Source organism: Hippocampus bargibanti, linkage group LG02 (assembly GCF_051943395.1).
Source record: "Hippocampus bargibanti isolate YZ-2025 linkage group LG02, ASM5194339v1, whole genome shotgun sequence".
In the NCBI taxonomy this organism is placed as follows: domain Eukaryota; kingdom Metazoa; phylum Chordata; class Actinopteri; order Syngnathiformes; family Syngnathidae; genus Hippocampus; species Hippocampus bargibanti.
In genome coordinates, this window is record NC_142735.1 from 3,074,969 (window position 1) to 3,087,953 (window position 12,985).

A 12,985-nucleotide genomic window follows, 5' to 3' on the forward strand; every position below is an offset into this window, starting at 1 on the left:
AGCCATCAACAACCATCACAAATGTAAATAAAGTGACTTTATTATACAGTGCAGTGTATTTCTTTCATTACAATACAATAGCACATTATTATACATAGAATAAGGTATGTTGTGTGTAGTTTTAAGGCTTATTTAGTTGAAAAGTATATTTTATGGAGACCTGGGAACGGATTATTCTCATTTTAATGGTTTCCTATGGGAAATTAATTTTCGCTGTAGTTATATTACCTTTCATGTTCACATATTAAAATAACTAGCAAAAATGTTTTCTAAATTTGACGTAGCAAAAAAAGACAATTTCACTAAATAGTGAAATAGATACATAGATAAATACATAGATATAGATATCTAGCTAGCTAGCGCTAGAAAGCTAGCTAAAAAGATCTCTGGCTTGCTATATTGTCTATCTGGCTAGCTATCTATTAGCTAACTAGCTTTGTAGCTCACTGGCTAGCTATCTAGCTCACTGGCTATTAGCTGGCTGGCTAGCTATTTGAGTTACTTCCGTGTTGAGTGAACGCTGCCATGTGTTTTGCTGCCGCTGCTCACCCACAGTAAAAAAAAATATCCTGTGACTGTAAAGTGACCTTGAGAGTTTTGAAAGGCTCTTATGAAATGAAATGTATTATTATTATTATTCATTTCATGTAGAAAGATGCCATCATTCCCACACACCCTTCACAGATGATCTGCATTCCAGTCAAAGATTCCAAACAAGTACATAGTTGCCATTCGTTTATTAGAAGTAGTTGACATTTAGACTGTAAATGCCAGCAGGTTCCCGTTTGCGAAGATAACATGTTGCTGTGAGATATCGCAAGACAGCTTGAATGCACTAAAAAGCTGTCGTTGAATCTCAGGATTCCAAAGAGGCTCCACAGACATTGTTTTCAAACCTCTTCTTCATTTAGCATGCTACCTTCAAGTTAAGAGGAAACTGCAAGATTTACAAACGTCACGACATATTGGACAACTTAGTTGATAACCTCCTCTGTGTAACGCAGGAGTAGGTATTGGCGGATATCAGCTCGCACCTGGGAAACATTGACAGACGGGTGCCATCTCATCACGGGTTTTCCATCCGGGCCAACCAGGAACTTTTCAAAGTTCCACTTGATATCGCTGACTTTCAACGGATCCCAAAAAAGCCTATTGGTGGGGTTACCAAAGTCTTCCGAGACCGGAGGGCAGGAGCTCTATTGAGAGGTCATACAGTACAGATAGGTGAGGAATAAAGGCGTTCTTCATTGACAAAAATATTACTTCTGTTTTGTTTTGGTTCTGAAGGAAAATCTGGGTTATTGGGAGAGAATAGATAGAACAGAAGTTATCATATTTAAAAGTTTCATGAACACAAGGCCCACAATGGAAGCACAGAAAATCTGGGGCCAATCTGAGGTGAACTGCCTGTTAAACTGCCATGTAGGAGATCTGGCTTTGGACTAATTTAGGACTTGGTACCTATTAAAATGTCTACATTCTGTTGGTTTATGGATGTTGATGCTTGGGACGTCCAGGTGGACTATGTATTACTAATGTATCACTTAAAGGACAACCGACACCATTTTTTTTTTTGTTTCCTAACTGACATCAGAAAACGTTTTATAGCATTTAAAATACCCAAAACATGCAGGCTGATATTTTTAGTCAAATGCAAAACACCAAGAAAAATGACTTAAAGTGTCCCACAACGCCTTCAAAATGACCCCGAAAAATGGCGAGTTTCAGAAGGTCCCGCCCCCTTGTTCGTGACGTTACGCAAGGACGTCTTCCCTTGCTCTAAAATCAAAACAATGGCTTCAGATTCGGAGAAGATTCTTTCTTGTTACTCATCCAGTTATGAATATGATTCAAATAGTTCTGAAGAGGAAAGCATACATGTTTGCAATCGATTAAAGAAGTCTTTCTGCATCAATTTGTTTGATTTACCTTTGTGATGGTAGTTATCAATGGATGACGAACTTCCAGGTTGCCTCTTGATCATATCCGAGTGAAGTTGCCGTGCTTTCTCAGCAATAATACCCTCACTCACAATGTCCCCTGCTAGCTCCTTTTCGTTAATCCAAATCAACAGAAGTTTCAACCTCTTCTATTGCCTGAGACCGTTGTTTAGACAACACAGAAACACCCTTAGCCACACGTAGCAATGATCGACATAGCATACTGGTACTGGGACGCTAAGTCACACAAACGCACACCTAGTTCGTGTTTTTCGATGATCTTCTTCTCGACCGTAATTTTCTTTTGTGTCCTCTTCGGCTGAACACAAGCCTGTGGTGGGGTCTTTTTCGGTCCCATAATAGCAAAAGTATCCTCGATAACAAACCACGTCTGTACTCAAGAAAGGGGGTGACGAAAACTACTCCGCCAGCCACCGTGGCGCTGTTCAATCGTGTGGTTTGGTGTTCTTCCGCCGAAAACTAGTTTGTATGCCAAGATTATACTCTTGCGAATTTAATGTTCGGAAGGCGAAAAGTTCGTAAACTAAAGCATTCGTAAGATGAGGTATCACTGTACATCACAGGTGTGAAAGTCAAGGCCCGCGGGCCAAATTTGGCCCGCCACATCATTTTTTTCGGCCCGCGAAAGCAAATCAAACTTGTTAAATTCCATGATGATTGCTAAAATCTGAGCTAAAATTTCATATTTTTGGATGTCAACCACAATAAAAGTCATTATTCTTGACTTCAGAGTTGAAAATGAGTTATTCATTAATTTGCTGTGTGCTCTATATGTAATATTTGAAGGGATTTAAACATTCTAATGGGTTCCCCAAATTCATAACGGCCCTCGAGAGGAAACCATAACTACAATGTGGCCCACAGCAAAAAATGACTGACACCACTGTTATAAAGTATTGAAGACGATTTTAAGAAAAACACACAAAGGTTTGCATAGAAACGTTAAACATTTCTACAGAACAACAAGAAATAAATTATATTTTTGTTGTCATGGCAAATGTCAGAGATATGACAGTCAGACATTGTGGACAAAGAGCCATTCATGACAGACGTCTGAATTCCGCAGCCCTCTGCCAAGCTATTTATTGAGAGTATATGCAAATTTCAAGGACAACCGACGTCTCCGGAGTTGTTGTGTCCATAATTTGTAAAATGGCTTCAAATGACTTCTACTGAGCGTATTTTACAAAGATTCCAACGCATATAGCTATATTTTACGTTTTAAGACTAGTGCTGAATATTCCGGAAGTCTTGTTTTTGAGTTGGTGACGAGTCCGTACGTGACGTCACTGAAGGAACGCCCCTGACCGAAAAAAAGGACACATTGTAGCAGTCCTTCCATCACATCAATGCTTGTTTGGTCTGAAAACCTCATGTTGCACCAATAAAGAGCCAGAAGAGGGCGTCCAAGCTCCATGCAAGGAATTTATCAGACTGTGGAAACAGTGGCCATTTTCTGCCTCTTTTTGGGTGAGACATTTCCCCCCAATGTTGCCTCAAAATAGCACGGAATAAATTCTTTAATCGATTGCAAACATGTATGCTTTCCTCTTCAGAACTATTTGAATCATATTCATGACTGGATGTGTAACAAGAAGGCATATTCTCCGAATCTGAAGCCATTGTTTTGATTCTCCAGCAATGCAGGATGTCTTGGCGTGACGTCACGAAATGGGGGCGGGACTTTCTGAAAATGCCCAATTCGCAGCTCAATTTTTTGCAGATTTTGGACACTTTAAGTCATTTTTATTGGTGTTTTGAATAAAAAAAAATCATACTGCGTGTTTTGGGTATTTTAGATGCTAGAAAACTTTTTTCTGATGTCAGTTAGGAAACAAAAAAGTGAAGTCGGTTGTCCTTTAAGTGATATATGAGTAAAACATAGTTTTCTTGATTAGAATACCACGCCGCTGGAACGTTCTGAGCCCCAAAAGCTGTAAGCAATAAAACATTGTCTTTTCCATGAGCTGATAAATTTGTAAACTGGCTAATGAGCTCTTCCTGTGTAGGATGTTCAATTCGTAAATAACTTCGGTGATAAAGGAGTATCCAAAGTACTAAATTGTGTGCAAGGCCAGATCTCCTAGATCACAGGTGTCAAAGTCAAGGCCCGCGGGCCAAATCCGGCCCGCCACATCGATTTTTTCGGCCCGCGAAAGCAAATCAAACTTGTAAAATTCCATGATGCTTGCTAAATTCTTAACCAAAATTTTGTATTTTTGGATATAAACCACAATAACAGTCATTATTCTTGACTTCAGATTTGATAACTAGTTATTCATTCATTTGTTGTGTGCTCTATATGTAATATGTGGATCGGATTAAACATTCTAATGTCTTCCCCAAATTCATAACGGCCCTCGGGAGGAAACCATACCTACAATGTGGCCCGCGGCAAAAAATGACTTTGACACCCCAGCCCTAAATGAAGCTGACAGTTTAACTTGCTGTGTCTGTTGACCTGATTGACCCCAGGTTGTTTGTGCTTCAATTGTATATTTAGTCTCACGTGTTGGCTAAGCATATAACAGCATGAAACTTTTAAATATGATAATTTCTTATTCTGTCTAATCTCTATCAGCAACCAATGACAATATACCCGTCAGTTACAGTCAGTTTCTCCACAAACATATTAGGCACGTTCATTCTAATTGTCTGTTGAAAGAAGTTGTTGGTATTTAATTCGGAGTATGACAAGTTTATCAAGAAGAGCAAATAAGGTTTGTTGTGGTTCTTGATATAAGGAAAGTCAAGTCTCGCATTAACCAACTCTTAAAATTAATAATTCATTGCTGTGAGAAACACAGGATACATTTTAGCAAGTTGCAAAAAAAAAACTCACCTTGAGGAACGTATAGACGCCGTGCTCGTCTTTGCCATTCACATCACCTTTCTCAAACAGCAGAAAGTTTGGAACAAACTCATTCCCGGGTCTGACATACCTGGAATTCAAACAAGGGAAGCTTATCAGTGGTGAGTCTTTCAACACCCTTGGTAGTTGGCCTGAATTCCTCTCCTAGCTGCAGTCCGCTAAAGAGGACATGTCCTCGCTATGAGATGACTGAGCTGCGAATTCTCCAGTGACAGGTCATCAAAACAATGACCAATTGTAAGCAGGCAGATTAAATAAAGTTTTGCTGACTGACGGGATTTATAGTTACAGAGAACCAGAGAACCTTACATTCCAAAAAAAGAATACGTTTGTGTAGGCTCTCAGTCGTATAGGAGTGGTCCATCGAGGAAAAGGTTTCTTCAGCCGTCACCCGTCGTATTTGAAGGTGTCAGACGTCTCGTTACTCATCCGAAGAGCTTCGTCAGCAAACTAAAGTTTTGCTGGTAACCCTGCCCTGACAGTATATCCCTAATGGACAGAGATGGCAGTGCAAGACCCCTGCACTGATAGGTCCCTGCTGTAAGGTTGGGACCACTCCCTGAAGCCAATCTGACCTCTATTGTTCAATCCCTGGCTCTGGTCTCACCTCATTAGCTAATCCTGGCCCTATATCCTTCATGGACAGAGGTGGCTATGCCAGATCTATAATCTGATAGGTCAGTGGCAACCCTGTCCCTCTATTTAGACTGTGCTTACAACAGACTTCTTTGATATATGCCACATAGGTTTAGTCATGCTAATGAGGTGAAACCAGAGCCAGGGATAGAACATTATAAACCGATTGGTTTCAGGGAGTGGTCCTTTGCTCCCCCAACTTCAGAGCAGGGACCAATCAGAGCAGGGGTCCGACACAGGGACCAATCAGAGCAGGGGTCCGACACAGGGACCAATAAGATCAGAAGGATAACCATGATGATTCATGAACACCGTGAAGGATATAGGGCCAGGGTTAGCCAATGAGGTGAAACCAGAGCCAGGGATCGAAAAATAGAGGTAATCAGATTGGCTTCAGGGAGTGGACCCAATCTGAGCGCAGGGACCGATCAGAGCGGGGGTCTGGCACTGCCATCTCTGTCCATTAGGGATACACTGTAGGGGCAGGGTTACCAGTACAACTTTAGTTCGCTGACGAAGCTCTTCGGATGAGGAGCGAAATGTCCGACACCTTCAAAGAAGTACAGATGACGCCTGAAGAAATCTTTTCCAATAATTATTTTTCAACATAATACTCTGCTATAGAATTAAACCTGTTTTTCGTGCAAATGTAAATTTGGCAAGATGTACAGACATGAGCCTAATTCCAAATTTTAGATCTTACTTTAAACCTGGCAGGATTTCATAATTTTCCCCTGGTTCCTGCTTATGAAATTGATTGCAAGGGAAACCAAGAATGATGAATCCGTGAACATTCATCTCCTCTTGAAGTGCATTCAGCTCTGCGCAAAGACAGGAGATACATTTCCACACAGTTAAAATATCATCCTTTATATCTTCCGCGCTCGCATTTTATTTGCGTGAATGGTCACTTACCGACATACTGAAAAGTGTACCCTCAGTACGTAGCCACGTTGACAAAAAGGACGGTCTTCCCCAAAAAACGACTGAAATTAATCGGGTCACTGCCGTTTAGGGGCCTGGCCTGGTATTTGTAGATGGTGCCATTTATGGATGGGTAGCACCGCTAGGAGGTAACACAAATGTTAATTAATACTGATTGACGAAGGGCGTGCGTAGAGCAGAATAATTCCAAGCCGAAAAACACACAATTCATGACAAAAAGACAAAATAGAGTGTAATTTGTACAGTATTTTCGTGAAATATGATGAGGAATGGGAGGAAAAGGCCATGATTTTTTTTATAATGGCAGTATTGATCTTGGGAGGAGGCAGAGTCGCAATCTGTTGGCTATTAGCTATCTACTAGCTGGACCTAGATAGCCTGCCACCCAGATAGCTATATAGATAATAGATAGCTACATAGACAGTAACAGATAGCTTATAAATAGCCAACAGATAGCTAGCCAGATTTCTAGCCACCTAGATAGCCATATAGCCAATAGAAAGATAAATAGAGAGAAAGCTAGCAGATAGCTAATAGATAGCTAGCCAGCTAGTAGATAGCAAACAGATAGCTAGCCAGATTGCTAGCCACCTAGATAGCCATTTAGCCAATCGAAAGCTAAATAGAGAGAAAGCTAGCTAGCCAGCTAGTAGATAGTTATAGATAGCCAACAGACAGCCAACAGATAGCTAGCCAGATTGCTAGCCACCTACATAGCCATATAGCCAATAGAAAGCTAAATAGAGAGAAAGCTAGCTAGCCAGATAGTAGATAGCTCACAGATAGGTGGCCAGCTAGTAGATAGCTAACAGATAGCTAGCCAGATTGCTAGCCACCTAGATAGCCATTTAGCCAATAGAAAGCTAACTAGAGAGAAAGCTAGCTAGCCAGCTAGTAGATAGCTTATAGATAGCCAACAGATAGCTGGCCAGATTGCGAGCCACCTAGTTAGCCATATAGCCAATAGAAAGCTAAATAGAAAGAAAGCTAGCTAGCCAGCTAGTAGATAGCTAGCCAGATTGCTAGCCACCTAGATAGCCATATAGCCAATAGAAAGCTAAATAGAGAGAAAGCTAGATAGCCAGCTAGTTGATAGCTAAAAGATAGCCAAGAGATAACGAGCCAGATTGCCAGCCACCTAGATTGCCATATAGCCAATAGAAAGCTAAATAGAGAGAAGCTATGTGTTGGCTATCTATTAGCTATCTACTGTTTGGCTAGCTAGCTTACTATCTATTTACGTACTTCCGGGTTGAAGGAATGCTGGCGCGTGTGGCTGCTGCTGCTCACACACAGAAAAACTGATCCTGTGACTGTAAAGTGACCTTGAGAGTTTTGAAAGGCGCTTAGAAATGAAATGTATTATTACTATTATTATTATTAGTAGTAGTTTTTTTTGAGAATTGTTACAGCCACTTTCTATTTTTAGCGCTTTAGTCTTATCGACTTCCACCTCTTTCTCAAGTGTCTTAAAAAGTGACAAGAACATTTTCATTCTGTTGAACTAATCCACGTTCCAGACGATACATTTTGATTCCATTTGTGAAGCAATGAATCACAATTTCTGTTCGAGCGAAGACACATTGAAAGTACAGCACGGCGACATTATTCTAAAAAATATGGTTTGGAGTTATTATCTGGTCTGACTCTTAAACCAGAACTAGATGGTTGTTGCTTTATCGTCATTCTGTTCAAGACGATACATCGGTATTTTATTGCTTGTCGCTTTGCTCAATTGATCTGAGAAAGGAATGAATCAGTTGCTGAATAAACCTTTTTAGGGGTGATGTGGGGGCTAATCTGATGTATGAATCTGAATATTTTTCAGGGTACTTACACTGCTGCACAGCACGTACTGGTATATGAACATCTCACGATATATATTGGTATATATGTTACTGAAAGGACAACCGACGCCGCTGGACAACTTGTGTCCATAATTTGTAAAATCACTTCAAATGACTTCTACTGAGCGAATATTCCACGGCATAGAGCTATATTTTACGTTTTACGACTTGCGCTGAATATTCAGGAAGTCTTGTTTTCGAGTTGATGACTATACCCCATGTGACGTCACGTTTGGACTGCCCCTGACCGAGAAAGCGACACACAATGCATTTTGGGTACAGTCGGGCCTCGGTTTACGAACACCTTGCCTTACGAAGTTTTCGGTTTACGAACGTTAAATTTATGAAAATTAAACCTTGGATTAAGCACTACTTTTCGGGATACACACAGAGCGCCGCCCCATCACGGCTGGCGGAGTAATCTTGGGCGGAAGAAGACCAAAACATAGGACCGAACAGCGCCCCAGACGGCCTATCTTTCCACACCCCTTTTCTGTCAGTGCACACATCGAACGTCTCCACTGATTATTTTACAGATACTTTTGCTGTTATTGGATCGAAAAAGACCCCAGCACAGGCTCGTGTTCAGGCGAAGAAGCCACAAAACAAAATTACAGTCGAGGAGAAGAAGGAGATCATTGAAAAACACTAACGAGTTGTGCGTTTGTATAATTTAGCGGGCCAGTACGGATATGCTAAGTCCACCAATGCTACCATCCTTCGCAACAGAGAAGCTATTAAAGGTGCGTGTGTTGCATGTTAAATTCACTCTGATATCGTCATGCGGCAACCTGGAAGTTCGCCATTTAGTGATTATTTTAAAGCGAGCAACAGATTATTACTCGTCATGGTGAGACAGCCAGTTCTGATGCCGAAGCCTACAAGGGATCATTCCTCGAAATGGTGAAAGAAGAATGCTACGTACCTCAGCAAGTATTTCATGCAGATGAGCCTTTTTTGGAAAAAGATGCCTAACCGGACTTTCGTGACACAGGAAGAGAAGTCTGAACCCCATTCCATCAAGCCATAAACGACCATCACAAAGGTCAATAAAACGACTTTACAGTGCAATGAATTTCTTTCATTACAATACAATATCACATTTATTATTTATAAAATAAGGTATATTGTTTGTAGTTTTAAGGCTTATTTAGTTGAACATTATATTTCATGGAGACCTGGAAACGGATTATACTCATTTTAATGGTTTCCTATGGGATATTAATTTTTGGGATACACACTTTTCGCCTTACACACTCTGTCTGGGAACCAATTAAGTTCATAAGCCAAGGCCCCACTGTACTTAACTGTATTTAACTTTTGAGTGTAATTGATTTGCAATTCTTTTTATAATTCTATCTGTGGTTTTATTTATGTGCCTGTTTTGTTATTGTAAAGTGTACTTGAGAGGTTTGAAAGGCGCTTATAAATGTAATGTATTACTGTATTGTCATTATAATTCATAGGTAAAGTGTATACATGTAATTATTTTAAGAATAAAGCGTATGCCTCGTTTATTAGTGAACGCTTTTACCTCCTCCGCCTCATTATAATGTTGGTCACGAACGTGCTACTTGCGTATTTTTATTAGGTCGTACAGTACCGCATAAAAAAACACATCGCTGTTACTGGGTATACAACAATGAAGAGAAGTACTGTTTAAATCATGTTATTGTATTTGTGATACAGGGCGATGGTTTTCCTGGCTTGGATAAATGTTATATTCAAAAAGTGCCATGTGACATTGCTGATTATCCCGACGCAGGTCGTTTTAATTAACACTGGAAAGTCGCCCACACTTCAAATCCGTTAAGGAGTCACACTAATGCAACATTTACCAGAAAGTACCTGAGTGAGCGGGATTCCATCGGCGTTGCAAGGCAACTGCGGTTTAAGAAGCAGCAAAAACAATAACGGAGACAGCGGCTGCCACATCGCGTCCACCTGCACGCTGGGGAAATTCAGAGTACGGGAGGAGGGAGAGGCATTAAGTAATGGGATGAGGACGCCCTTTTATGACGTCATTGACTAGGACGAAGCGCAAATATCAATTATTTGAAGTTGATTTTAATTATTAATGAACATTGTTAGGTTAAAATATTACAGGTTAATATTAGCATTTTGAAGTTATCTTTAAAATTGTAAATATCATGAACGGAATTAAATATTTACCTTATTGCTCATTGCTGGAAAGCAAAATGGCGGCCAGGCAACCACCTCCAAAAACTTTGGATTTTCAAGTATGTGCGTGTGGTTCTGTGTTCCCACGCCATATTAGCATATTTAATTAGTCTGTACTTTGCCCATTTTACGGTAAGATCAGAGCATTGTCATCAAATTGTGAGTATAAATGGTGAGTTTTTGCTTTTTTGAATGTTGCTGTGCCGATGACCATTTTGTGTTCAGGAGCCTTGTTCTGTAGCCACAAAGGGACATATATCTTCTTGTGCCGGTCCCAAGCCCGGATAAATACAGAAGGTTGTGTCAGGAAGAGCATACGACGTAAAAGCTTGGCCAAAACAAACATGCGGATCAAACCTCTAAAGATGGAGGACACTGATTTTCTGTGGTGACCCCTGGAAGGGAAAAGCCGACAGGAAAAGAAGAAGTTGTGAGAGAGATTGTGGCGTCACGCGGAAGTGTGCCTTTCAACCCTTTGATGTTAAAATCTTATCGAAAAAACATAGATGGTTTGAAAGGGGAGTAAAAGAAGCAATTTTCATAAAACAACTAAATCCTTCAAAAAACCAATAATCAAATCAATAGCCTGCTAGGGGCAACATAGGATTAGTAATACTGATGAGGTGATACCGGTCGAAATGGGGCAATCAGGCCAGTCGTTAGTCAGAACGACAGGAACTATCAGTGGAGCAGCTGCAGTGGGTAGTCCTCTGCTCCCCCCAACCTGAGAGCAGGGACCTATCATAGCAAAGTCCGGCACCGCCATGTCTGGACAGTAGGGATATATATATACAGGGCCTAAACTACCAGTAAGACTTTAGTTTGCTGACAAAGTTTCTTGGATAAGAAGCGAAATGTCCGACACCTTCAAAGAAGTACAGATGACGGCTGAAGAAACCTTCTCATTGATGGACCACTCCTGTACAACTGAGAGCTTACACAGACGTATCTTCTCCCAACATTTGGCAACAAGAAAAATGTGGTGTTGTGGCACAGTGAGGCTCATTCGATTGGTCCGCAAGCTAAAAGAAATTGAGGTTCTTTTCCCTCTGATGTTATTCGGTTTGATAGGTGCAACAGGTGCAAGCATGGCACATGCTCAGGGAAAACTAATATGTACTGCAAATAATGTAATGTAAATCTTTGTTTGAATCATCACAAGAACTGCTTTGCATTATTCCATGGTTATTAGCTAGTTGTCTTATCTGTAAAGGAACTATGTATTTTATGTAAATATTTTAAATAAATATTTATGTAAATTATGTATGTATTTCATATGAATATTTCATGTATTTTTTATGTAACTAAAAAAACTGTCATATGGTAAAAGTCTAGACTTTGAAGTTGCATTTGACATATGTTCCAAAAAAAGGCACCCACTCAATTAGGCACATTATCAAATTTTCTTTATTTTTGGAAAATACAAAAAAAAATTAAGCTACTAGTATGTTTTTATATCCATCAATAACCATAAAAACTGAACACATTTTTTAACTAGAAAATAATTCAGGCAGTAAAGGGTTAAACAAGCACGCTGTAAGCAAAGAAAAAAGTGAAAAGGTGAGAAAATGGATAGAAAACAATGACATTTGGACTCATTTCAACTTTATTGATACAGTAAAGTCTCGTTATATCGATATTCTCGGGAGTCGGAAAAAATATCAATATAACCAGACTATCAATACAGTGAGACCTCAACTTACGAACTTAATTGGTTCCCAGACAAAGTGTGTAAGGCGAAAAGTGTGTATCTAAAAAAAAAAATCCCATAGGAAACCATTAAAATGGGAATAATCCGTTCCCGGGTTTCCATAAAATATACTTTTCAACTGAATAAAATGGCACACTCGCGTCTAACAATCACCTCGTGCAAAGCAAACACTTGAAGCACAAGCAAACATTTGGAGCACAAGACGTAGCGATGCACTTTCGTCGTAATCATGTCACTGGTGAGGTGACAGTGACTCGACTCAACTTGATATCACGAGACTTTACTGTAGTTCAAAGGCAGAGTGTAGACTGCAAGATTAACATATCCCATCAATCAGGCTCCACAAATAACCCGCACAAGCCATCTGTACAATTTGGCTCCCTATTAAGCGGCTCCCTATTAATATCCGACTCCAGTCGTTCACTTCAAGTAACCGGCTCTTAAAGGCGTTTTTTTCGCAAACGACACATCGGGTACAACACAGTAGTGATGGGAATTCCGGCTCTTTTTAGAGAGCCAGTTTGTTTGGCTAGACTCACTAAAAAGAGCCGGCTCTTTGGCTCCCAAATGTCTCTTTCATTTTTTTTTGCTTACACATTAATTAATGACCAAAAACCATGTACAATCATGTGAAAAACGAATTACTCATATAAAAAAATACACTATATCAAACATTTTTATTTATATGGCTTGATGTATATGTGCACAGAGAGCATTCACTGACATTTGTCACAATCTGATTGGCGACCAACGGGTAGCGCTGTCGGCCCTATCTGCAGCCGTGCAGGTGTTGGTCGTTCCAATCAGTCCAGTCAACAGGACTCCTGGCACG

General features: G+C 40.2%; 1 protein-coding gene across 1 annotated transcript; it reads right to left on the bottom strand.

The window, feature by feature from the left end:
• Positions 1-722: 722 nt before the first annotated feature.
• gpx3 (glutathione peroxidase 3) lies at positions 723-10,235 on the bottom strand. Its single transcript, XM_089020788.1, has 5 exons — positions 10,110-10,235; positions 6,385-6,535; positions 6,173-6,290; positions 4,804-4,903; positions 723-1,196 (listed from the first exon to the last, which is right to left on the bottom strand). Exons 1-5 carry the CDS (start codon positions 10,194-10,196, stop codon positions 975-977), a joined length of 678 nt encoding a protein of 225 aa, XP_088876914.1. The 5' UTR covers positions 10,197-10,235; the 3' UTR covers positions 723-974.
• Between the last annotated feature and the right edge of the window lie 2,750 nt (positions 10,236-12,985).